The sequence below is a fragment of the Ambystoma mexicanum genome, chromosome 14 (genome assembly GCF_040938575.1).
Source record: "Ambystoma mexicanum isolate Mex_15411 chromosome 14, UKY_AmexF1_1, whole genome shotgun sequence".
In the NCBI taxonomy this organism is placed as follows: domain Eukaryota; kingdom Metazoa; phylum Chordata; class Amphibia; order Caudata; family Ambystomatidae; genus Ambystoma; species Ambystoma mexicanum.
Window position 1 is genome coordinate 435,148,810 of NC_090940.1, and position 24,481 is coordinate 435,173,290.

A 24,481-nucleotide genomic window follows, 5' to 3' on the forward strand; every position below is an offset into this window, starting at 1 on the left:
AGGTGAAAGGAGACGGTGGGGAGAACAGGACAGGAGCAAGATTGATGTGGGGGTATCAGAAAGAAAGGCAAATAGAATAGGAGACAACAGATCAGGGAGAGGAGTGAGCGGGAGAGAGTCAACAGGAGAGTGACTGTCAGTAAATCAGCACCATTCCTTTGGGCAGACCGTATTTGGAATAGAATTAGAGACAGATACACATTATGAAGTTCCGGAGAAGTCACGTAGAGAAGGCCTCAGCCTTTAGGCCCTCCCAAGGTAGAGAGGTTATACTAGATAGTAGGTATTACCAATCTCTAGTGTCCATGTTAACCTTGTGTGCCAGGGAAGTCTGGGCTAGGGTGGAGGGAGCCCTGGGGAGGCTCAGGAAACAGCTAGACTACCCCTTTAGACATGTTACCCTGCAGCCCACAACACCTCAAGACAACAAACTAAGAAATTTGCTACTAAAAACCCTTGAATCATATCTCAGATTTGTGAGTTTCTTAAGGCCATCTGTGGAACCATATGCCCGTTCATCAGTTCCTAAACTAGAGTAAGCAAATTGATTGAACTGGGCCAAGTGTAGTGCCCAATTTTCTTGGCTTTCCCAACTCTTGTTCGCAGTGCCAATGATATTGTTGCATTCTCTTCATGTACAACTTCAAAGTGTGAGAATCCCATATATGTTTGCAGAGTCTTCCAGATGGCAAACAAGGCCCATGGGATTAAAACATCACAGATCTTTCCGAACTTCGAATGGCAACTTTCCAAGAAGGTTCTTTAATGTTCGATCGAAACGTTCCACTAGGCAATCTGTTTGGGGATTGTACACAGAGGTTCAAAGAGTAAGAATACGTAGTAGGGTTTTGACTTCCACTATAAGGCGGTTGTATGAAGGTGGGTACCCTGTCTGTTTGGATCTCTTTATTTTTTTTGGTTTATACAAACCTTTAAAAAAAAGCAAGAAAACGAAACCATGAGATAAGAACACAGTAAAAATTACAGAATAAACAATTTTTGGATCTCTTTTGGGAAAGCAACCCTTGTGAAGAAAAGCACAAAGTGGTTGGGCATCGGCTGGGATGTATTATTCTTCAGGGGGAACATTCCTGGATACTGGGAGGCATAATCAACTAGGACTAAGATATACGGTTTTCCTGCCCTGGTGTCCATCCCAATTCTGTAAAACATGACCTCAGTGATTGGCGAGTGTTGGAGAGGGGCTCAACCCACATCTGCCCTGGAGGTATTATGCCCTATCTCACAGATGTTATAATAACTCTGAAGCTGTGGAAATATACCAGGCTAAATGCTCAACTCAGGACATGTTCTTGAGACTTGGCTGTCCCATAGTGTTTGGCCGTTAGGTGAGAGTGGGCTAATTCTAATTCTGTCTATCAGAAATGCCTGGAAACCTAGTGTGGATAACAGGTGGCCCCATACCCCATCACATTGTTTTATTCCTGGTAAAGTAACACCACCAACTCTACAAAGAAGTGACCTGGCTTCTCAGCCCCTTCTGTTAGTGAAATCACTTGTTGAAGGAACACAAAAACTCAGGGGAGATGGCGATATGTACATCTGCTGTGGGACCTGGTGGAAGAAACTTTGGTGTATTTCCTGTCCCTCTGAATCTGTGGTAGTGGTAACCCCTTTATTTCCTCCACTTTGAAAGTAAAACGGACTCCACAAATGAGTTGTAATACAGGGTCTCCTTGCTAAACGGGGATGCAGTTTAATGAGTGGAATGCAAGGAGGACAATCATCACTGTCATCTTGGTCTATTACCCAGATCCCACATTAATAGCTTGATTCATTGCCAACCTTGATTGGGTGGTATGATTCATTGCCAACCCAGATTGGGTGCAATCCTTATGCACTTTTCATCTGAGAGCTGAGTTGTTACAGTGGAGACCTGAGTTCTCTCTCTGGCGGGAACTACCAGATTCACAGTACTATATCGGTCCACCCCTGGTGTGACTCGGTAAGAGCTAATGGAGTTTGGCCTGATCCGATATGCTCACCCCCTCAATCAGAGATCGTGGTTGAATCTTTCGCTGGGTTCTATTGGCCCCACCTCTGATATCATATGTTATGTTATGTTATTGGGATTTGTTCCCTGCACTTCTGTCATTTGCATTATCTAAAACAGAGGGTCCAACAGGTGAATTTAAATCACTGTAGAATCCTCTAGGCATGTTATTCTGGTTAGGAAATGGAATATAGTTGTATAAACCAACAGTGATGGGGTTAGAATCTGAACATCACAGAGTCTAGTATCCTACCAGATCTTTCACTACTTTTAGGACAATGGTTCTCAGTTCATCCCCCTTTCCCTTAGCTTGGGATCACCTTCTGGGGTAAGTCAAAACGTCACTAACAGTCTCTGGGATTATATAGTGTCCCAGACACTTTGATCTTGGCTCTGTATGTTTCTTGGCTGGTACAGCTTTCTCTAATTCTCCTCATCGTCATCATAATGTGTATTCTGGAAATGTACAAAGCTTTCCATAAAAACAGTACAAATACAAAATAGAATACATAACAGTATAGATGCCAAACAAACACCTGATTTAAAAATGATCACATCAATATCATATCATAAAAAACAGCTATACAAAAACCACATTTCATAACATATTCCCGAGCAAACGCTTTCTAATTGAAAGTGCTATTTTGAGATACGATAAAAGAGTCCACCCAACATGCGGGGAATCAGTCCATACTAAAAAATCAGTATAGGTCGATATTGAACAAAACCCAATTCACGTAGCAATGGACGTAACAGAGAGCCTCTCACACTCTCTCATATTGGGGCAGAAAACAAAAAAATCATCAAGATCCTCATATTGGGGCATCACACAGAGAGCAAGACTGATTGGCATTCACCACTGCTCTTAACAAAACACAGTGAAACTTTGCCCTTGTTAAAGTGACTTGGTCCGTTGGCAAGTCAGCCCATAATAAATATTTCTGTATGCCAGGAGACATGATGGTCATCGGTCTTCTGTTCTTAGGTTTCACCAGCTCCAAACTCTCTCTCATAGGCCTACATGATCACGGAAGCGGCTAGTCAATGATCGTATCTCCCCTTGCGAAATAACATTAAGAGGTGGGTACACATGTATGATATTCATTTCCAACATTTGTTTTTTGATGTGACTCAGCCAGGGGACCTTTACACCAATATCTGTGGCAATCATGAAATTGATTAGCTCATGAGTAAGAACTTCTTTTTCATGGCCCCATAGCCTGAGCCAGTGAAGGAACAGACATCAGGTAAATCACATCCCCAATTAATTTGCAGCCCAGTTCCAAATGTACCCCAAAATTCGGAGCCGAGGGTAGCAAGCCCAAAATAATTTCAAAAAATGGGTTCTCCACTACTTGGAAGGAGTTGGTATTTGAGTATCCCCATAGCTCCATCCCAAATCTGGAAACAGAAGCCACTTTGCCATTGGACAATCTATCAACAGGTCAATTGGCTTGGCTCTAAACACACAAATTGACCTGGTAACACCTCCCATGGCCCGCTTATAGCAAGCTGTCGGTTTGCTCATTTGTGAATTTGGGCCAAAATTGGATGCAAACCTGACCCCCAAATAGTCAAAATTATCGACCCTGGGGATCAGATCCCCCCACAATACATTGCTTTAAACTTCACTATACCCCTCCCTCTACAGCATACCATCACTGCAGACTTCGCTGCATTAATCACGAAGTCCAAACTGTCCATGAAACAAATGTAATTGAGAATAAGTCTCTGCAAGGCCCTAGGGGTATGCGAAAACTGTGTCATCCACGTACGCCAGTACTGGTAAGGGCCGACCACCCATCTTTGGAACATCAGGTGAGTAGCTCAATAGGTAATCGAGCAAACCATTAATATACTAGAAGAAGAGCAGGGGGGCCAGGACACAGCCCTGGCGCACCACTGACTCCACTTTGAAAGTGCCCGTACACCTCCCATTGGCCCCACTCCTGACACAAGCCTGTGAAGAATTGTGCAATAGTGCCAGAAAATTCACCAAGGCCAGGAGACATTACATGGATAGGTGCACGGTCCACAACTTAGCTCGATTGACCTTGTCAAAGGGTGTGCTCAGATCCATTAATGCCAAATAAATTGGCTCCCCCCTTATGTAAATCGAGTGAGAAACTATTATATAGAGGTTAAGAGACTGCTTGGCCGGACCCAGCCCCGACCGGAATCCCAGCTGCACCAACAAAAGCACCCCACTGTCCACAACCCACTCCTCTAGCCTTGCCAAGATTGCACGAGCAAACATTTTGATAAGAGAGTCCAGCAATGGGATAAGCCTGTATGAAGCTGATGCATCCTGCGGCCCCTTTTTATAAGTTGGATAAATGGTTGCCCGGGACCATGAGGCGGGTACAGCACCCCCTGCACAGACGGCATTAGATAACTGGGTTGGAACTAGAGCCCACAATTCCAGGGCCATACCAAACAAATCTGCCGGCACATTATCGGGACCAGTTGCTCGATTACAACACTGGCAGCCAATGGCTTTAGTGATTTTCACCACTGAAAAAACAATCCCTTAGGTAGGGCCCCCTTCCTCCAATTTCCCCCTATTCGCCCCAATACCAAAAGTACCATTTACTTCCCCTAGCTGTGCAGTGTATAAGGATGAGAAATGATCCACCCAGGCCAGATCAGAGACATTAGAAACCTGAGCCTCCTGATTATATTTGTAAAAATGCGCCATCATTTGCAATGTCCCAGAATAATTTGACATCATTATCCTGGGATGCTCTGACCCATGTATCCCATGCCTCGGCTTCAATGGATCTTTTTCGACTAGCCAGACCCTTCTTAAAAAGGGACCTTGCACAGATAATAGAGTGTTTGTTGGCCTGGGGATTTTTCAATACTAACAGTAGGTAAGCCTTAGCTCTAGTGCATTCATGGTCAACCCATCCCGTTGTTGGTTCTGCTCTTCTTTTACCCACTACCCGGGTTAACGTCAATGACAGATTATGCAATAAAAACCCAAACCGTGACAATATGGCCTCCAATTCATTTGGGCTCCATTGAACAGCCTTCCTCAATAGTTCCTCCCTCCTGTCAGTATTCCGCCTCAATCTACCTCCCGATACATATGCACATACTTTCGGCAAATAAACCTGTCGTGATGAAACATCTCTCTGGGCCAGGCCAATATCAAACTTAATGGGAAAGTGGTCGCTGCAGATGTCGGTCACCATTTTCAATCCTCTCAGCTCTCCCCAGAAATTCACCTGGGTACAAAAATAATAGTAGAACTATTTAACATAGAGGAGAAAGTTATTCTACCTGAAAGGTCACCATCCTGGCGACCATTTACAGTACGCATCCCCCAATCATGGAGGTAATGCCACAACCGCTGCGCACAATCTGGTATCCATCATAATTGGGTCGGGAATCCCTGCCACCACATCCTCCATGCCATCATACAACTTGGTAACCAGTCCTCCTCCCAACTTCGCATTAATGTCTCCCACTAATACTAAACACAGATGTTTCAAAGAAATCTGGGGGATATAATCCTCCAACACTAAAAGAACGAGAGTGGAGTCTCTAGTATCACCAAATTACTCTCCAAATTAGACATAACCAGAGAACACATACCTCCATAATTCTGCCCCTCTTATTTCTTTGTGCCAACTCTACATATGAGACGTAGCCATCTACATTAATTTCCTCCTGTGACCACGTCTCTTGTAGAAGAAAAACGTCAATTTCTTCAACTAATAATTGAGTTTCCACACATGCTAACTGGGATTTAACCCTGCCACATTCCATGACAAAAAGGACAATTGGTCAATAACTGGGTTTGCATTAGTGGGGCTCAGAGAATAGCCCAGTGGAACCTCCTGGGTATGACTGGGGCTTGGACCAGACTGCAGAAGTCATTAATCATCATCTATTTTGGTAAAAAAGCAAGCAAACCGGTTCACCAGTGACACAGAATTAGAATCCTTGACCACTCTACCTCTGGCGCTCCCATTCCCAGGCCCCATAGAAACCTGTGAAACTCCAGGGGTAGCTGCCACACATGCCACGGGCAACCGTGTAGAGCATGACAAATTAAACCCATCTGCAGCAACCAAACCACCCTCCCGTCTGCAGGGATAAAAACAATTCAATGGTACCATCCATGCACAACGCTTCGGCCCTGGGAGACCTACATTGGAGGCCACTACAATGTTAGTAATGCCAGGAATCTTAAAGGTCACAACCACACAGTCCCCTGTAACTGATTTATTTGTAAGGCCAACCCACGAGACTCTGTGGGCCATTAACATTACGTGTGGATCAACAGGACCACCCAGAATATTGGAATTAATAAATTGAGTTGATTTATTGATCAGGGTACTACAGTCCTCCCTTCTCTCCACCTTTAGTATCAGCACATTCAGGATCACTCCCACCAATGGTGCTGCTTCCGGTGGTAACTGCAAGACATCCAAAAGTGTGTTCACTTCAAAAGGAGCCTTAAATGGCACCTTCCCAATTGGCCTCTGATCCATATCGGAGGGCAACGACCTTGGGGGAAACTGTAACATTGACACAGGAGCCTGACAAGGCAAGGGGGGCAGAGAACCCTGGCCTAAGTGCGAGTCAGAGACTGCATGCATATCTACCAAGATGTCACACCGACAGTCGCATCCCTGCCTTTGCCCTGGCACCCGCTTTCCTCTGGATAGTTTGCTCGACTGTTAACGGTACTTAAAGCCACTGGGACATCTACCTTACTCAATGGGACGTCTAGCTTACCCAATGGGACGTCTACCTTACCCAATGGGACATCTACCTTACCCAATGGGACGTCTAGCTTACTACCCAAAGAAACACATTTTGTACACAGTTTATCAGATGCATTTAGGGCTTCCATGTCCTTCTTCAGTGATCTCACCATATCATCCAAAATTGAGAGAGTATTGAAAACAGCAGTTTTAAAATTTACCATAAAACTAACAATTTTTAACACTGGATCTTCTGTTGGGGCTACCAACTGAGCAGGGTCAGGGGGGTTACCAGGGCCAGGTAATAGCACTGGTGGGCTAGGCAACAAACCCCGAAACCTGCATGCAGCATGACTCCTTGTTTGATGTATCTTATTTGTTTTCCTGATTACACCGAGGTACTACCCATGGCTCCCCCTCTGCTACCCTTAGACCAGTCATTGTGACTCTTGGGCCACTGGACAAAGAGGCAGTGCCAAGAGCAGATATCTGTGTTGCACTTGAAAAGGGCAGTTGTAAATGCTGCTAAATGTACCACAGCTTTTTTCACCTGGAATCTAGATCTCGTTAGCTGGAGAAATAACTGGTATGCAGGAAAAACCATGAAGCCATCATCACTAACAGGTTGGCTGTCCATTAGTGAAGAATGCCTGAAAGGTTGGGTTCAGAGGCAGGGATGTCTGTGCAGCTCATACCCAGTACTGTAGCATAAGGAAGGGTATGGGGGCTAGGTCTAGCTGGTTCAGAATGGGTAAGAGCAGCCTGCAGGACTCAGTGACACCACAGTATGAACACAAATTCCATCTGTGTTTCTCATTGTCTGCTTTGAACATCCAGTGAGCCACTGGGCCTGTGATGAGAGGGGTGTGCCCCAGTTGCTTCTGCTACCAATCCTGCCTGGGCACTGTGTGACCTGACCGACCCAAATCTGCCAGACCTGCATCACAGGCACACTGTAGATAGACGCAAGGTGAGATAATGAATTTACATGAAGTTGTCCTTTGCGTTTAAAGTAAATCCTCTGTTGCTTCCTTAAGCCAAAAAATATATATTTTGAAGGATAGCTAAGGGGCAACGCACTTGCTTTGGGAACAAGAGGATGCAGTGCAACATGGTTTCAGTTCCTGTTCCAGTGCTTAGAAGCTGGAGGAGGCTGGCATTAAGCAACATATAAAGAACCAAAGAAAATAATAACATTGTAATTTTCTAGGGGTTATGTCATGAAACTGCTGCTATTTACATTTTAAAATTAAAATAAAAACCTGCAATTACTGTGACCTGCAACGCATCATTCCCCTCTATCTCCCATCTAACAAAAAAACGGTGAGTTACTTACCAAATAAGCAAACACAAAGGTGATGGATGGAAGGTTTCAAATCATTCATAACCACTGGCACGGTTCTGGGTTTGAGGTGTTTGCTTGAAGCTCAATGTTATGGAGTCTGGCACCGGGGACGCAAGATTTTGTACTAGTGACTAACAGATGTTGGGAGAGAGTGTTTGTGACGTTAGGTGTTGTAAGAGAGTTGAAATGCATTGAATGCAAATATAAAATGTTTTAGGAGGGTAATTCAGACTCACACTGTTGGAGTGTTGAAGGAGGGTGTTGGAGAATGCTGGAGACTTAAGTTGCTGGAGGGTGGCACTGTGCAAACATGAAGGTGTTGGAGCAAGGCATTGGAGGTGTAAGGTGTTGGAGGGTAGAAGTGGGTTCCAGACATTTAAAGCTGTTGACGGAGGGCCCTAAGCGACTTGCAGTGGATGGTGGGGTGCCTGTGGTGAAAATGGTTGGGGAAAATTCAGGCTCTGGTTGACTGCCGGGAGTGGTTGCTGTGCAGTGGTTCAAAGTGCGCTATTGCCAAGATAATCCCTGCACGTAGTGCCCAAGTGTAAAAGCATGAAGTGGGACAGCCTCTGATTGTCTTCTGGTTGGTCAGATACTTGGCAGGCACTGGATGTTTGCACTTTGGGGATAAGGCCTCTTCGAGACACTCAGTCTGTTTACAGTTTATTCCGAGTGATTTACAATAGTCCAGGGTGTTTTGTTGGACGTCTGCTTACATTAATAGTAATTTGGTAATATTGGCCTATACACACTGATATTAACGCTACATATGGTGATCAATTCTTGTATGAAATGTGTGGTTTTGTACGATCAGACCGAAAAAAAGGTCTGACGTACAAAACGACCGAAAAATGCTACCACCAAAGATTCGAACACCAAAAGTTCGAACCTTTGGTGGTAGCATTGCAGGTAAGTAAAAAATAAAAATAAAGACTGCGGGGACTGCAGGGGTGTACCCCGCAACACCCCGCTCACTATACTGTGTGGCACAGTGAGCGGGGTGTTTTGCGGGGGACAACCCTGCAGAACACCCGCAAAAAAAAACTGAAAAAAAAACAGGGCTGCAGGGGTGTCCCCCGCAACACCCTGCTCACTATACTTTGCAGTATAGTGAGCGGGGGTTGCGGGGGAAACCCATGCATCCCCCGTAAAATTTAAGTGTGTTCACATGAGAAAGGTGCAAACTTTTGGTAGTTCGCACCTTTCTCATGCGAACATTCCGGCCGCAGCAAAATCAGCCGCGGTCGGATCACTTAGAATCGAAATGTATATCACATTACAGTGATATCACAACCATATTTTTCTCAGTGTACTGAGGAACAATGCTATGTGATGCCACTTCCTGTTTTGTCAAGGGATGAAAGGTTGTATGTCATCACTTCTCGAGATGTCATTTGGGGGTGAGATCAAATGACATCACTTCCTGTGATGTCATCAGAGGTCAAGTGTCGCGTGATGCCACTTCCGCTATGCCATTTTGGTGAAAAGATGTCCCTGTGGATTATAGGTTACCTACTCTAGTCTCTTGTCTCATCCTTATCTATTGCCATTTATCTGCATCAACTACACATGCTTAGGAACACCTTTTTCGGGCTAGGCTTTAAAGAACACTGTACCACTCTTCTTCCTTTCAGAATTCTGTTGTCCCTTGTGAGGGCCCTGGAAGGAATATGCACGACACAGAGGAGTGGAAAAAAACGTCCCTTTATTTAACTGCCAAATGCTAAAGTGGCGCCAACACGCGCCTTCCCATAATTCCCCAAACTCCCTTCCTGTCTTCATGTGGTCCTGCCCCTTTGTGGGTGGGGATTCAGGTTAACCCCGTGGTGGCGGGAAACACCACCCCCGAACAAAATGTCCAAACGTCCCTTTTAACATTCTTCGACCAGTCTTGTTGGTCTCCTGATGACTTGTTGCGGTCTCTCGTTTCTTGCCTCTGGTTCACTATCATTTTGTGCCTCTCCCCTTTGAGCTGTCCGGCCGGCATCTTCTTCTGAGGGAATCCACAGATCATCTCGGGGAGCCCGCAGCTCTGGGTGACAGGTCTCGGTGGAGACTCGTCGTCTTCTCTTCTCACATAGTGTTTGAACCGTTGGCAATTCCTTGTGATGATCTTGTCCTGGTTTTGTGCTGTCATCATTGTCCCTTTCATGGCCGTGATCCTCATGGGGCTCAGAGCATATTGAGAGTCTGTCTTGCTTGCCATGGGCTGCTGTACTAACACCTCATCACCGATTTGAAAGTCTTTGGGTGTTGCTCTGCGCCTGGTGTCAGTGTCTTGTTACTCGTTTTTGTTCGGCATCTCGTTGCAGTATCTCAGCGTCTGGGCTTTTTGTTCTTGACGGATTCCGTGGGATGCAAGTGTGTACCTCATGCCGGAGCATGAGTTCAGCAGGCGTCTTGTTGGTGGCACCATGTGGTGTCTTTCTGTAGTCTCTAAGAAGACGACATAGTGCCTGGTGTGGGTTGTTTGCCTCAATGTGCGCTCGCTGAATTGTCTTCTTTATGGACGCCATAAACCTTTCCGCCTTCCCATTTGCTTGTGGGTTTCGTGGCGTGATCTTCATGTGTTTGAAACCTAGGTGGTCAGCTAGGGCTGCAAACTCATGTCCACAGAACGGGGGACCATTGTCTGATTATATCACTCTGGGGATTCCCCATTCACTGAGGACTTCCTCCACTGCTGCTGCAAGTTGTGGAAATGCTGTGGTGGCTATTCTTTTTACTATGGGAAATCGCGAGTGCTCATCTATCAGAAGTAAGAGGTATTCACCAGATTCTGTTGGTCCATAGAAATCTATGGCTACTTTTTCCCATGGGTGTTCTGGTATTTGTGTCAGTTGTAGGGGAGCCGCGGTTTCAGCTGATGATGTGCACTGACATGCATGGCAGTTTTTTACCCATTCGTCTATGGCGGCATCTAGAAAAGGGAACCAGACATGGCGTCTCAGTTGCTTCTTTGTGTTTTTGGCTCCTCTGTGACCCTGATGTGCAGTTCAGACTACTTCTTTCCGTGGGGCCGCCGGGATTACAATGCGGCAGCCTCTAAGTAGGATGTTGTGATCTTTCACCGCAGGTTCACTGTGAACCCTTGCCAACCTTTCGATTTCCTCTTTGCACACCCCCGGGTGTGCTAGCATTGTTCGTCGATGATCTTTCCACTTGGTGGCCGACGTCAAACCAATGGCGAGTGCGATGGTAGGGTCTGCTGCTGACGCTGCGGCGACCGCATCCAGTGAGAGTGCCGGAGGTAGGGCGTGTTCTGCTATGTAGTTGATGTATGCTACGTCCCCACTCCGTGCTAGTGGGGGCCCTACCGGGTGCCATGACAGGTAATCGGCGGGGTTGAGGTCGCCTCCTGGTCGATTAATGATATCGTAGTCGTATTCTTGAAGACGGATGCCCCACTGTTCTATCCGCGGAGGCATCTTGGTGTGAGGGTTTCCAAACAATGACAACAGCTCTTGGTGGTCCGTTATCAGGGTGAACCTTTTGCCTATCAAGAAATTGTAGAAATGTTTGCAGGCCCAGACTGCGGCCAGGCTTTCTTTCTCTGCCTGGGAGTATGCAGTCTCCAGGGCGGACAAAGCTCTGCTGCCATACGCTACCACATGTCTGGAGTTGATGTCTGCTCCACTCGTCTGCGCTAAGATCGCGCCCAGGCCCACAGGGCTGAGGTCGACGATTACTTCTGTGTGCCAGTCGGGGTTGAAGTAGGCCAGGCGATGTGCCTCGGTGAGCGCTTTCTTGATGTCGCTGAATGCCCTTGGGCATCCTGGAGTCCATGCAAAAATCACTTCCTTCTGTAGGAGTTTCCTGAGGGGTTCCGTGAGCGATGCGTAGTGCGGTATATACCTGGAGCAATATCCAGCCATCCCCAGAAAGGAGCGGACGTCGGCTGCCTGTTGCGGTTCCTTGAGGTTGGAGATCGTGTCTACCTTTTCTGGGTCAGGCATCAAGTCTTCACTGGAAAAAATGTGTCCAAAGAATTTCAGCTTTCCTTTGATGAATCTGCATTTGTCGATGTTAAGTGTGAGGCCCGCGGCTTGAATGGCTTCGCATGTGGCGAACAGTGCTGCGTCATGTGTTTCTTTTGATGAGCCATAAACGAGAATGTCATCGCTGTAGCACAGGACTCCACGTATTGACCTAATGATTTGCCGTATCGTCTCCTGAAAAATTTCAGCAGCAGATGAGATGCCAAAATTTAGCCTGCGGTATCTGAAAAGACCATCATCGGTTGAGAAGGTTGTGATTGCCCTTGACTCAGGGTGTAACTCTAGCTGGTGGTAGCCTTGTCTTAGATTGAGTTTGGAGAACATGCGTGCATTGTTCAGTTGTACGATCATGTCCTTAATGCACGAGCCCGGGTGCCTTTCCTGTTGGATGGCAGTGTTGGCTACCCTCATGTCGACGCATAATCAGAGCTTGCCCCCTTCTTTGGGCACTACGACAAGTGGGGACACCCACGGTGTTGGTCCCGGTGCTAGTTCGATGATGCCATCCGTGAGCAGTTGTTCAAGTTCACGCGATACTGCCTCTTGAAGGTGAAATCCGACTCTTCTCGGGTGTTGTGGTATCGGCCTCACATTTTGGTCAATGTGGAGTTTTACTGGGGGACCCTTTAGCTTGCCCAACCCTGAGTATATGTTTGGGAATTTTCGTTCGATGTCTTCCCTCACAATCAGGTTTTGTGACTGCACCTGTGCTATCGTTCTGATCTGCTCTGTTGACTTTTGGCAGGTTGTGGTGGAGGTAATTGTGTCTCCTGCACCTACATGGATCTCAATCAGTCCTAGGCAAGACGCCGTGTGATAGCTGAGTAAACATCGGCCTTTTGTGAACGATCTAACCACGTGTATGGTGGTGTCCTCTTGGCGTCCATTGAGGAGCAGTCGTCGTGTGAAACGTTCAATTGTTTGTAGAGGCGAGGCTGCGCCCCATTGAAAAATTCTGGAGTGTGAGGGCTCGAGTGCTGGCGGCCCTGGGATTGTCATATATTCTTGTTCGCCCATTATGTTTACCGTGGCGCCTGAGTCGACCATGAAGTGGAAAATGCAGTTCTCCATTCTAATCGGTATCTTCGCCGTTTCTCGGGCTTCCTCATTGTCGAGCAAAAGGTTGACGTACTCGTCGTGGTGGTGTGTGTCGTATCGCATGTAGTATGCGGTTGTTGGAGGGTCATAGTATTCTGAGGCTTCGCCATGGTCTTCAGGCGGATTGTCATATTCGTCTGTCAGTTGTTGTGGTCGATCTGTGTACTCACGAAATTGGGGCTGTTCGTGGTCTTGATATTCATCGACTGCTCTTACGTGTCTCCATTGGTTCTGTTGGTAGTATCGTTGCGACCCAAATTGTTGAGGTGCCGGGCGGAAAGGCGTTCCGACTGGGCCTTGGGGTGTCATCGTGGGGAACGGTTTTCCATCTCTGCACACTGATTGGAAATGTCCCTCCATCCCGCAGTTTGTGCATCTTTGTGACAACGCTGGGCAAGATCCTGAGTGTGGGTATGCCATTCCACACCTGTAGCACTGTTTTTGTTGGTGTGGTACTTGTGGTGTTTGTGTTCTGTAGGAATGTGTCCCCTTGTTGTATTGGCGTAATGATTGGACCGCAGCTCTGAGCTCTGACAAGTCTTGTTTTGAGATGTTGTTGCCGGTCATGGATGCTGCTTGCGCGTCGACTCTTTTGAATATGTGGGCACGTTCGCTAACTTCTGGGATGGTTAGTAGTTTCTTTAAAATCTGCTTCTTTAGTGCGGGTGATAAACAGCCTTCTATGACTCTAAGGCGTATTGCTTCTTCTAGGGAGAATTCATCAAATTTGCAGTGTGCTCCCTTCACTCTCAGGCGAGTTATGAAGTCATCCACTGTTTCTTGTGGCTTTTGCGAACATTGGTTGAAAAGGTATCTTTCATAATTGCGATTCGTCTCAACTATGAGTAGTCTGTCTAAGGCACTGATGAGTCTAGGGAAGTCGTTTTGTTCAGCTGCGGGCACTGTCTTGACAATAGTTTTTATTTCTCCCCCCACCAAGTCCCTTATATATGAAGAGTCTCCATCCCCCGATCCTTTCACAAAATGATGGAAATCTTCCATCCATTCTGTCCATCTCGGCCCTTTGGTGGCTTGTGGAGTCGTGGAAAATGGGGGCGGCATCCTGAGCTGGATTGACTTGGCTGTGCGTGTGGGCTGGGGTAACGTGGGGTTACTCATGTTTGCTGAACAAGTTGCCTTGTGTGGGCGCTGTCTTGCCAGTGAGTTTCTTTGCGAGGGGAGCTTCGGAGGTGGCTTTGGGTTGGGTTGCTGGGGGCTGTGTGGGCCGTGAGTTAATGTTCACTTTGCAGGCCTCTGTGCAATTGCAGATGCTCACTCACTGGTTCTCAGGGGCTCTGGGCTCGCTGTGGCGTGTGTTTTGTGGTGCTTCCAAGCAGCAATGTAGATTGAAATTGCAAGCTGACTGACATGCGGAAAGCAAAACGGATGGTCCGCTCGCCGTCACGGTCGAGTGTTTTCAGGATCTCCGACGTGTGTAGGAGGAAAGTGGAGGAGCGGATTGCCCAATGTCTGGTCACAGGCCTGGCAGGATCGCCAGCTCGGATGAAAAGAGGAGCTGGATCGTCGGGCGGATTGCCCTTTTTGCGGTGTCGAAATTAGGCCCCTTGTCTTCGGGCCCACCGCCGCCGAAGCAGAAGGAGGACCGGGCGGACTGCCCGTGCGGAGGAGGGCTCAGCTCCCACGTGTTAGGGTAGCCGTAGCTGCTGGCAGGCGGAGGATCGGGTGGACTGCCCGTGCGGGGAAAAAACTCGGCTCTTGAGCGTCTGGGCTGCTGCAGTTGCAAGAAGGAGGAGGAGGATTGGCAGTTGGGAGGTCGGCGTATTGGAACGGGCCTCGTCGCCAGTGTTGTCCCTTGTGAGGGCCCTGGAAGGAATACACACGACACGGAGGAGTGGAAACAAAAGTCTCTTTATTTAACTGCCAAATGCTAAAGTGGCACCAACACGCGCCTTCCCACAATTCCCCGAACTCCCTTCCCGACGTCATGTGGTTTTGCCCCTTTATGGGCGGGGACTCAGGTTAACCCTGTGGTGGCGGGTAACAAATTAATTCCTCTTCTATTCTCCTTCTGTCATTCCTCTCTTTAGATATTCCCCCTCTTCTTCCTCCCTCACAGCACTCCATCCTTCCCTTCCTCTTTCTTTAATTGGTGCTCCTCCTCCCCCTCTCACACATCTGCTTTCTCCCTCCTCTCTCACCCACCTCTTGTTTTGCTCACCTCTCTCTGTGTTTCCTGACAGTCTCTTAAGCTCTAACCCCTGCTGTTGGCTGTCCTTTTATACCCCACCCAAAATTGGACTTGTGAGCAGGAGACCCACATCTTATTGGTGGGTATACGAACAAACTACACATTCCTCATGACAGAGTGCTTGTGCTGAGGACTGGGTCACGACTCCACGTACTGAGGAAATGTATGGGCAGCCGTCTGCCATCTTGCAGTTAGGCTGCCTGTTTTCCAAGACCTCCTTACTCCAGGACGGCGCTGCCATGGTATGTGGCTGTAGATTTCATGTGTTTGTGTTATTCTCTGCCCCACTGGGATGACCATATGCCCCGCTCTCTCTGTGTGGGCTTACTGGCAGTATAGCCCATCAGCCGAGCTCACAACCCTTGAGTGTCGGTTAATGTTGTCATACAATTTGCAGAGGTCTGTGCCCACAGGCTCCCAAGCAGCAGTCTCTGCACTCCTCACATCTCACATACTCACTCTATGTGATACTCTCTAAAACCTCAATTTCTGCATACACTTCCCATACACAAACTCACACAACCACATCTCTGCACAGCAATCTGCATGCACTTCACCACACTGCAACAACAGACCAACAACATCACACCTGGCACAACAGCACATAGGAAGCCGCAACGACCCGAAAAACGCACTGAAGCTCAGCGTGCGGTGCAAACCGAACTGGATCTGCCAGCAGGACATCACAACTCTACTAACCACCCCACTCCCACACCCTGTTTTTTTCAGATCCGCCAGAGCGCCTGAGTACCACTCCAGGGGTGACGGTGCACGCTACAAATACCTTTAACATTAACATTGACGGACCTGTGGTCCCAAGCCCCCAGTGTCCTCAAGTCACCATCCTGTAGCCTCCCCTCATGACCTTGTCACAGTGCACACTGGCATTTAGATACTAGTAAGACCCTGATCCCTAACACTTGAACTGAAAATGTTGTGTGGTGCCAATATTTTGGGTAAATGTTTGCAGGTGAAATACAAATGAACATACATCCTCATAACCCATGTAGTGGTGAAGAGAACATAGCAAATTAAACAGCAGCGTGATCAAACGCACGCCCTATGTTTTCCTTTCTTATTGCACATCTGCTTGGGTCCTCGCTTGTAAGTGGTTTGTCAAATAGGTCCATTCAATTAACACAATGAACAAGTGCTCACTGTGCCCTTGGGGACCTTACTAGTAAAAAAGGTCTCACAATCCTTGGTCCTCATAAATATTGGAATACAAATGAGAGAGAGAGAGAGAGAGAGAGAGAGAGAGAGAGAGAGAGAGAGAGAGTGTGTGTGTGTGTGTGTGTGTGTGTGTGTGTGAATGTGCCCGCGCGTTTATAATACACACATTTTCGATTACTCACATATTCTGAAGCCAGTCTTGGGGTCCGAGTTGTGGCCAGACTGGCTGTACAGGGTGGTTGTGGCCCCTTTCTCACAGTAGTTGAAGCAGTGGCCTTGGCTGCAGGTTTGTTTGCAGATTGTGGGAGTGAAGACAATCTTTATCCGTCCAATCTTCTCTGTCAGGTTCATACCTGAAAGCCAAAGTTACATGAATTAACTTGAGGTCACTCAAGGACAGAAAGGCACAATTACACAAGGAAGAATTACACGAGGGAGACACATGTGTGCACAAGTGGGATGGACAAGATGGAGACCATTGTGTGCATGAGGTTAGACTCAACTTCCTCCCACCAGAGAGATATAAAATACAGAGTTAATGAGGTGTATGAGGAGGGAGGTCACTGTCTCCACAAGATATATTCTTAAGGACAAAACCACAGTGTGCACAATAGTCACACAAGGGAGGTCACAGTGTTTGTGAGTTCAAAGAACACGCACAGAGATTTACTATCGAGACTTGTGTCTGTAAAAGGAGATGGTACTCAATCAAACTTGAAACGTTTACGAGAGAGGCCATTTTGTGAAAAAAGTGAAAGAGCGCACAGAATGGGTCTAATGAGTCATCCTGACTAGGCACACAGTACAGAACACTGTGTAGATAAGGAACTAAGGGATTGGAGGAAAACCTCAGGACAGGTCTCACCCTAAGCCTCAGAGAGAAAGAAAGGGGATTTAAGGAACGGTCTTTCCACGGGCTGAAGTCACAGGGAATTTCTTTTGGTACAGGTCTCTTCTGTGGGTGCTAAAGAGGGGTGTCAGAAGACAAAGGTTAACCTAGAAAGAGAAAACGAGGGACACTGAAGATAGAGAGAATGGCCACTCTAAAGATGAATCTTATTCTAGGTAGAAGTGCACCCTCTCTATTTCAAAAGGAGAGTGCCCTGAGATCTTTCAAATACCATGCAAGAGTGAGCCCTTAAAATAGATCTTATAATACAAAGAAATGGTTCTCTGGGCTTGCTTCTTACCCCACAGACGGGACACTCTGGCCTCAGTTAATACCCCGGACAGTAAAGACAGTAAAAGAGAGAATGCTTACCTTAATTCTTATCCCAGAGAGACAGTGAGAGAGCGAGAGAGAGAGACAGCGAGAGAGAGAGAGAGAGCGAAGAGAGAGAGAGAGAGAGAGAGAGCGACAGAGAAAGTGAAAGTGAGAGTGTGTTTTCCTGGCTGATTTATTACCCAAAAGAAAGGGCCCTCTGGTATATTTCTTGCCCCAGGGTCATCCACATACGCTTAGTACATACCCCAGAGAGAGGGTACTCTAGGCTCAATTCCTACTTCAAGGAAAGAGGTTAAATATGGCTTAATTCTAACCCCAAAGAAGGGACACTGAAGGCTTATATGTTGACCCAGGCAGGAGATACACTTGGCTTCATTTCTTCCCTAGTGAAGGTGCTCTCGGCTTAGTTTCTACCCTAATGATTGAGGGCAGTATTGGATTAGTTTACACCCATGCAGGAAAAGGCGCACTTGGCTTCATTTCTCCCCTGGTGAATGTGTTCTTGGTTTTACTTCTACCCTAAGGATTGAGGCCGAGGGCACGGTTGGATTAGTTTACACCCATGCAGAAAAGGCACACTTGGCATTATTCTCCTGGTGAATGTTGTCTTGGTTTTGTTTCTACCCTAAGGATTGAGGGGAATGTTGGATTAGTTTACACCCATGCAGAAAAGGCACACTTGGCTTAATGTCTCCCCTGGTGAATGTGCTCTTGGCTTTGTTTCTACTCTAAGGATTGAGGGCACTGTTGGATTAGTTTACACCCATGCAGAAAAGGCGCACTTGGCTTTATTTCTCCCCTAGTGTATGCGTGGTTGGCTTTGTTTCTACCCTAAGGATTGAGGGCACTGTTGGATTAGTTTACAGCCATGCAGAGAAGGCGCACTCGGCTTCATTTCTCCCCTGGTGAATGTGCTCTTGGCTTTGTTTCTACCCTAAGGATTGAGGGCACTGTTGGATTAGTTTACACCCATGCAGAAAAGGTGCACTTGGCTTTATTTCTCCCCTGGTGAATGCACGGTTGGCTTTGTTTGTACCCTAAGGATTGAGGGCACTGTTGGATTAGTTTACAGCCATGCAGAGAGGGCGCACTCGTCTTAATTTCTCCCCTGGTGAATGTGCTCTTGGCTTTGTTTCTACCCTAAGGATTGAGGACAATGTTGGATTAGTTTACACCCATGCAGAAAAGGCACACGTGGCTTCATTTCTCCCCTGGTGAATGTGCTGTTGGTTTTGTTTCTACCCTAAGGATTGAGGGCACTGTTGGATTAGTTTACACCCATGCAGAAAAGGCGCACTTGGCTTTATTTCTCCCCTGGTGAATGTGCGGTTGGCTTTGTTTCTACCCTATGGATTGAGGACACTGTTGGATCGGTTTACACCCATGCAGAAAAGGCACACATAGCTTCATTTCTACCCTGGTGAATGTGCTGTTGGTTTTGTTTCTACCCTAAGGATTGAGGGCACTGTTGTATTAGTTTACAGCCATGCAGAAAAGGCACTCTTGGCTTCATTCTTGTCTCAATGGGTGGGAGATGTTGGCTTAGGAGCACTCCTGGATTCTTTTTTTAGCATAGGGAAAGGGTAATCTTGACATAGTTCTTACCCATTGTGAGAGTGCTCTTCGATACATTCTTACCCCAAGGAGAACGGGCGCTCCCAGGATGCGCAATGCTTGGAAGTGAGCTGCCAGTCTGCCCCTGTTGATGACCATTTGGTAGAGCATTGGACGTTAGCTGGGATCCCACCGAAGGGTAACGCCTGACTGTGCGCGAGGACCCAGAATGCTGCTGAGGTGTAACAGGTAATGCAGGCATTCTTTGAGGGCTGTGGAGGAATGAAAACATCAATAGTATTAGTGTGTTGTCCATCATCATCACTCTGTCCTACCACTAAGCACCCCGTCTTCTCTCTGTGTCAAGGGTCCTTTCCACACACCTTTCTACGAAATGCTTTGAATCTTGATATGATATGATAAGTCATTTATAATGCACCTGTACACAAGTGTTTCTTGGACAAATGTCAATACATTGCATTCTCCGAGTCTAACATTTTACCTACGTCCTGTGCAAAGTATTCTCCTTCCATTATAAACATATAATAGTCTTCATCTTAGGTCACAGGCTACCAGTGATTACTGTGAAAAATATCTAATTAGTGTTTTGTGTCACAGCTTGTTATCCAACACTCTGACCTTCAAATCCTATGTCCCTCCTGTGTCACTGGCCCCTGCCTTCAATAACGTATTCTGATATTTAGGGCCCGATTCATGGAACATTTGCATGGTTCAGAGTGAATTTGTGCTGCTGATAAGTGACTTTGCACTAACCCTGATTCATGGAACCGAGCAAAGTATATTTTTGCAGTGCAAAGTGCGGGTAAAGTCAGCGCACAGACATATTTGCAGTACAAAATGATTTTTGCCCGGACTTTGCATGGCGAAAATACACTTTGCACGGTTCCATGAATCAGGGTTTGTGTCGGCAGTGCAAAGTCACTTTGAACCGTGCAAATATTCCATGAATCAGGCCCTTTATGTTCACCCTTGGCTACAGGCCATTGTCCTCGGCTGTAGGAAATGAGCATGACATCTCCATCTTAGGTTACATGTTACTGCCCTTCAGTTTCTGGCCCTGCCATCCTATCTCTGCCGCTTCAATATAATAGATGAGCCTCTAGTTGGTCTCCATTGCTAGGCAGAGTTTGTAAACTAGCACCTCTGAAATAAAGCTTCCCTTTCCAGTCTGGATCCTTAGTGGTCCACAGGTCACAGCCCTGCACCCTCTTACTCTGACTAACATGCTATCTCGATCATGAACACACAGGTAAGAGCCTGGGCCTCCACAAACCCAGCAAGACTCTTCCTACTCTTTCAGATTTGCTGCCTCGAGCTGAATAACAATAATGCCTCCTCTCCACTCTGCATGAATGCATAACTTCTCCCAATTCACCGTAAAAAAAAGTCAGGCAGCCAATTCACAACATATTGCGGCTTGCTTTGCAAAAAGCAAATCTATATGGAACTTTGAAAAAAAACGGTATTTAATTTTTAAAGTCGGCAGTGGATCATACAACATGATAAGTTGCACCCATGAAAGTCAATAAAATATTGCACACACATGATGTGATTAAACAATATATAATACAATGTCTACATCAAAGTAACACGTCATGATACTGCTGCCATATTTCCAAGTGTATGAAGGTCGTCTGGTTTTCGGTCGTCCCTGTGGATACAGGTGACAGCCATCCTATATAGCCCTAGGTTTTGGTTTGAAGGAACAAGACTAATATGAAACCCCTCCGTTCATTGAGGCTAGTCCGCCCTTGAAGCAATTCAGCGTGTGTAGGACCCTTGTTGGATTTCCACAGTCTCAAAATGCACCTTTTAGCAATCAAGCTAGCCAGATTGAAAAACGAGCAAGAAACAATCAATGCTTATCATATCACCTAGCAGATATTTAATAGGTTCCATTGCCAGTGGTATGTCGATGATCTCATCAAGAGTATCAGCCACGTCAGAACAAAAAGCAGTGAGACGCGTGGACAGAGCCGAAACATGTGCATAAAATCTGCAGGTTCGGACAGGCATCTAGGGCCGGCATTGCTTGCGTAAGAGTTAAGCTTAGCAACCTTGGAAGGAGTGTAATCTAGCCTACGGAGTACTTCAAATTGTATCAAGGGGAATCTAGAGTTCAATAAAACATATTTGGTCAAAGTGCAGAAATATTTCCAGGCTTCATCAGGACTCTTGTGACCTATATCAGACTCCCATTGAGAACGGACGTGATTTGAGGCCTCCTGACTCTGCTGTACTAACTTATGCAATGAAGAGACCAGCTTCCTATGCACTTTTTTTGTACTATGAAATCAATACCTGGATGTGACTGGGGTTCATATGAGAATGTGGGCCATGTGTGCCTAAAGGCTGACCATGTACGATAATACTGCACGTTCACAACAGGATCTCGGCCCAGATGTGCAGATAAATCGTTTAAAGTAACAGAAAACATTTCACACAATACCAGACATCCTTCTCTTTCCCACCTGTTACGTAGATCTTGGTCAACTGTTTTGGAACGTACAGAAAATGGTATGTACAGGCAAAAAGGAATGGAAACATTAATGAGGAACAATTGCCTGGCCCTGGGAACAACTGTCATATGGACAGTGTGAAAAGTGAAGGTGTCCTCACATTTAGCTGAAAAGATCAAGATGTTTTATAGCATTGTGTTTGCTGCGCGGTTAGCAGATGATCTGGACAATGTATTGATGATGTATTGTCTTCTGGAAGTAATGGTAAGTTTGTGTTTCCTTTCCTTCTCTTGATGTGTCAGCAGTGGGGTGATGCATGAGACTGATGATAGTAGAGGGGTGCTGTCACCTCCCTAGACCAGGCTTCCCTCCACCCCAGGTTGGTCTCTAGAGACCCCTATTGTCTAAGATCCTGCCTGTCTGGTGGTGCTGGCCTAAGGGCAAACACCCTTTCTAACTGTCTCCCCCTGGGCACAATCCAGGTGGTTCCTAACCCTGGTCCCCAATGCAGTGTAATGTAAAGGAAGGTGCCTTCCAGACAGTCAGGCACCACTCAGACCTTCCTTTTCACACACTGCAATCCTCGCTATGATATTCTATCCTTCCTTCCCCTCCGGTCTACTCTTCTCTGCTTCTAATACTCCTCTCATCTATCTCTCCCTCTCTTACTCTTCCCTTCAATCCCTCTGATGTTCTCGCGCTGCTCTTACTCGCCTCCTCTTTCTGCAACTTCTCTCCACTCTCCGCACCACACTGTGCCCCTCTCCGCACCACTAATACTCTCCCCTCTACACACCACTACTCTCCACCCACACCCTCTGCCACAGTTACTCTCCGTTTGCTCCTACAGTCACCTTCTGATTCCTTCCCTACTCTCTCTCTATTAGTCCACGCACACACCTAGCATCCACACTCAAACTCAAGTACCACTTTCTTCCACCAATCAATACCTCACCGTGCACACTCCTCCAGTAATCCTCCTTCAGGCACCTCCGTATGGCCCTTCCTCCGCTTGGTCTCTTGATCCTCCTTCTCCCGCTTGACCTCACCTGAATAACACACACTTTCCGATTTCCTGTATTTCTTTTATTCTCACTGTTACCTTTCCAGTAGCTCTCTCCCTCACCTAATACCTTCGGTCCAACCACTGTCTTTCCTTTCCCTGTGGGAGGTGTTACAGCGATCAAACACATAAAAGGGGTCTTAAGCCCCATCTCTGTTTCGTACATGGGTCTGCCGGCTGTAGGAAATGGCGGCTGTCTGTAATCCTAGTCTCTGTCCGGATTTGTGTGAGATATGTCTGGCGTGTTTAAGATGCTGGTTTGACCGGGGGAGCACCACGGCATCGTCGCGGGTAACAGTAATGTCTCTGTTGGCTTGGATAAGCATGCTCTGATAGCTGGAATGATGATCAGCCTGCTCAGTACATATGCTAATGCTGGAGTCCCATTTCATAGCCTGGTCCATCTTGCAGAGCGTGTTTCTTCTGGTGGGCTGCTGAACGGGTTGCTCTGATGCATCGAAGCTCCCCGCTGCCACTCCCGGGGAGGTTACTTGCTTTTTCTTCCACTGCTAGGCATACTGGATTTTGAAGTACTATGGGGAAGGAAAGAGAGTGGCACATTGTGCAGTACATGTATGGGGCAAAAAAGGTGGTACTCGTTCCATGCAAGCAGGCACAAGTAGAAGGGACATGGACTGGAGCGCAACCCGCCTCCTGCCAAGAATGGCTCTTGTGAAAACCCTGATAGGCCTCCCTGGTTTGAGAGGAGTTCCAATGGACTCTTGACAAGGTCGGGGTCCCTGACCCGTCACAACATGCATATATGCAATTTTCATTTTCGAAAGAAATACCTCAACTTTAGCTGATCCACTTTCAAAATGTGTGCTTTGTGCTTCAGTTCTTGGAAAGGGCTAGGATTGATCTCAAAATCTATTGAATCAAAGCAGATCATTTCAAGATATGCACCCTCAAAAGGATTTTTTTGGGTCTATGAAAACCCTATGCAAAAAACACACATTTTTCTATTTTATTTTATTATTTATTGGTTATTTGTAAGGCGCCTATACAACAAAAGGTGTTTCAAGGCGCCACAAGACAAAAAGGTTGGGGGACAAGGGAGAAAGATAACAACTAGGCCTTGTGACATTCACATCGTGCAAGTGCAGTAACAAGAAGTACAAGGAGGTGCCTATCTGCACAAAATGTGAAGTGCTAGGGTGGGATGGGAAGTGCAGGTTAAAGAGGAGAGAGTGCAAGTGAAAGGATGTGTGAAGGAGGGGGGAAGAGGGCCACTGGGGCTAGGCAGGTGGGTGCTAAGGGGAGGACAGGAGGGAAGTGCTAGCGACTGCATGGGGTGCAGGGGGTGAGGGTCGACATGTTAAGTGCGAGGAGGGGGTGAACTGGGCGTGGGGGGGCTGGTGCCCTGTAGAACCCAGAGAAAACCAGGCAGCAAGTCACTGCAGCAGACAGGGGTGTTAGCATGGGAGGGGGAGAGGGATGGAAGAAGAGAAAAGGAGGGTCTTGAGGAGCTTCTGGAACTTAAGGAGATCCGGCTCAAGTCTGAGAGGGGCAAGGAGGCCATTCCAGACGGAGGCGCCTGCGGAAGCGAGAGATCTACCCCCACTCTCTGCTTAGAGAAGCGTCTGATCTGCAGAGAGTTGGAG

The 24,481-nt window shown here is 47.0% G+C and overlaps 1 protein-coding gene across 4 annotated transcripts in view; it reads right to left on the reverse strand.

Moving 5' to 3' along the window:
* The window catches only part of LTBP2 (latent transforming growth factor beta binding protein 2), a 1,918,131-nt gene that overhangs the window by 986,721 nt on the left and 906,929 nt on the right, over nt 1-24,481 (reverse strand). For all 4 annotated transcript variants that reach the window (XM_069637635.1, XM_069637634.1, XM_069637633.1 and 1 more), the window contains exons 4-5: nt 19,419-19,606; nt 16,738-16,908 (exon numbers count right to left, since the gene is read on the reverse strand). In XM_069637635.1, the coding sequence (XP_069493736.1) occupies nt 16,738-16,908; nt 19,419-19,606 (359 nt within the window). The remainder of the gene's footprint in view (nt 1-16,737; nt 16,909-19,418; nt 19,607-24,481) is intronic.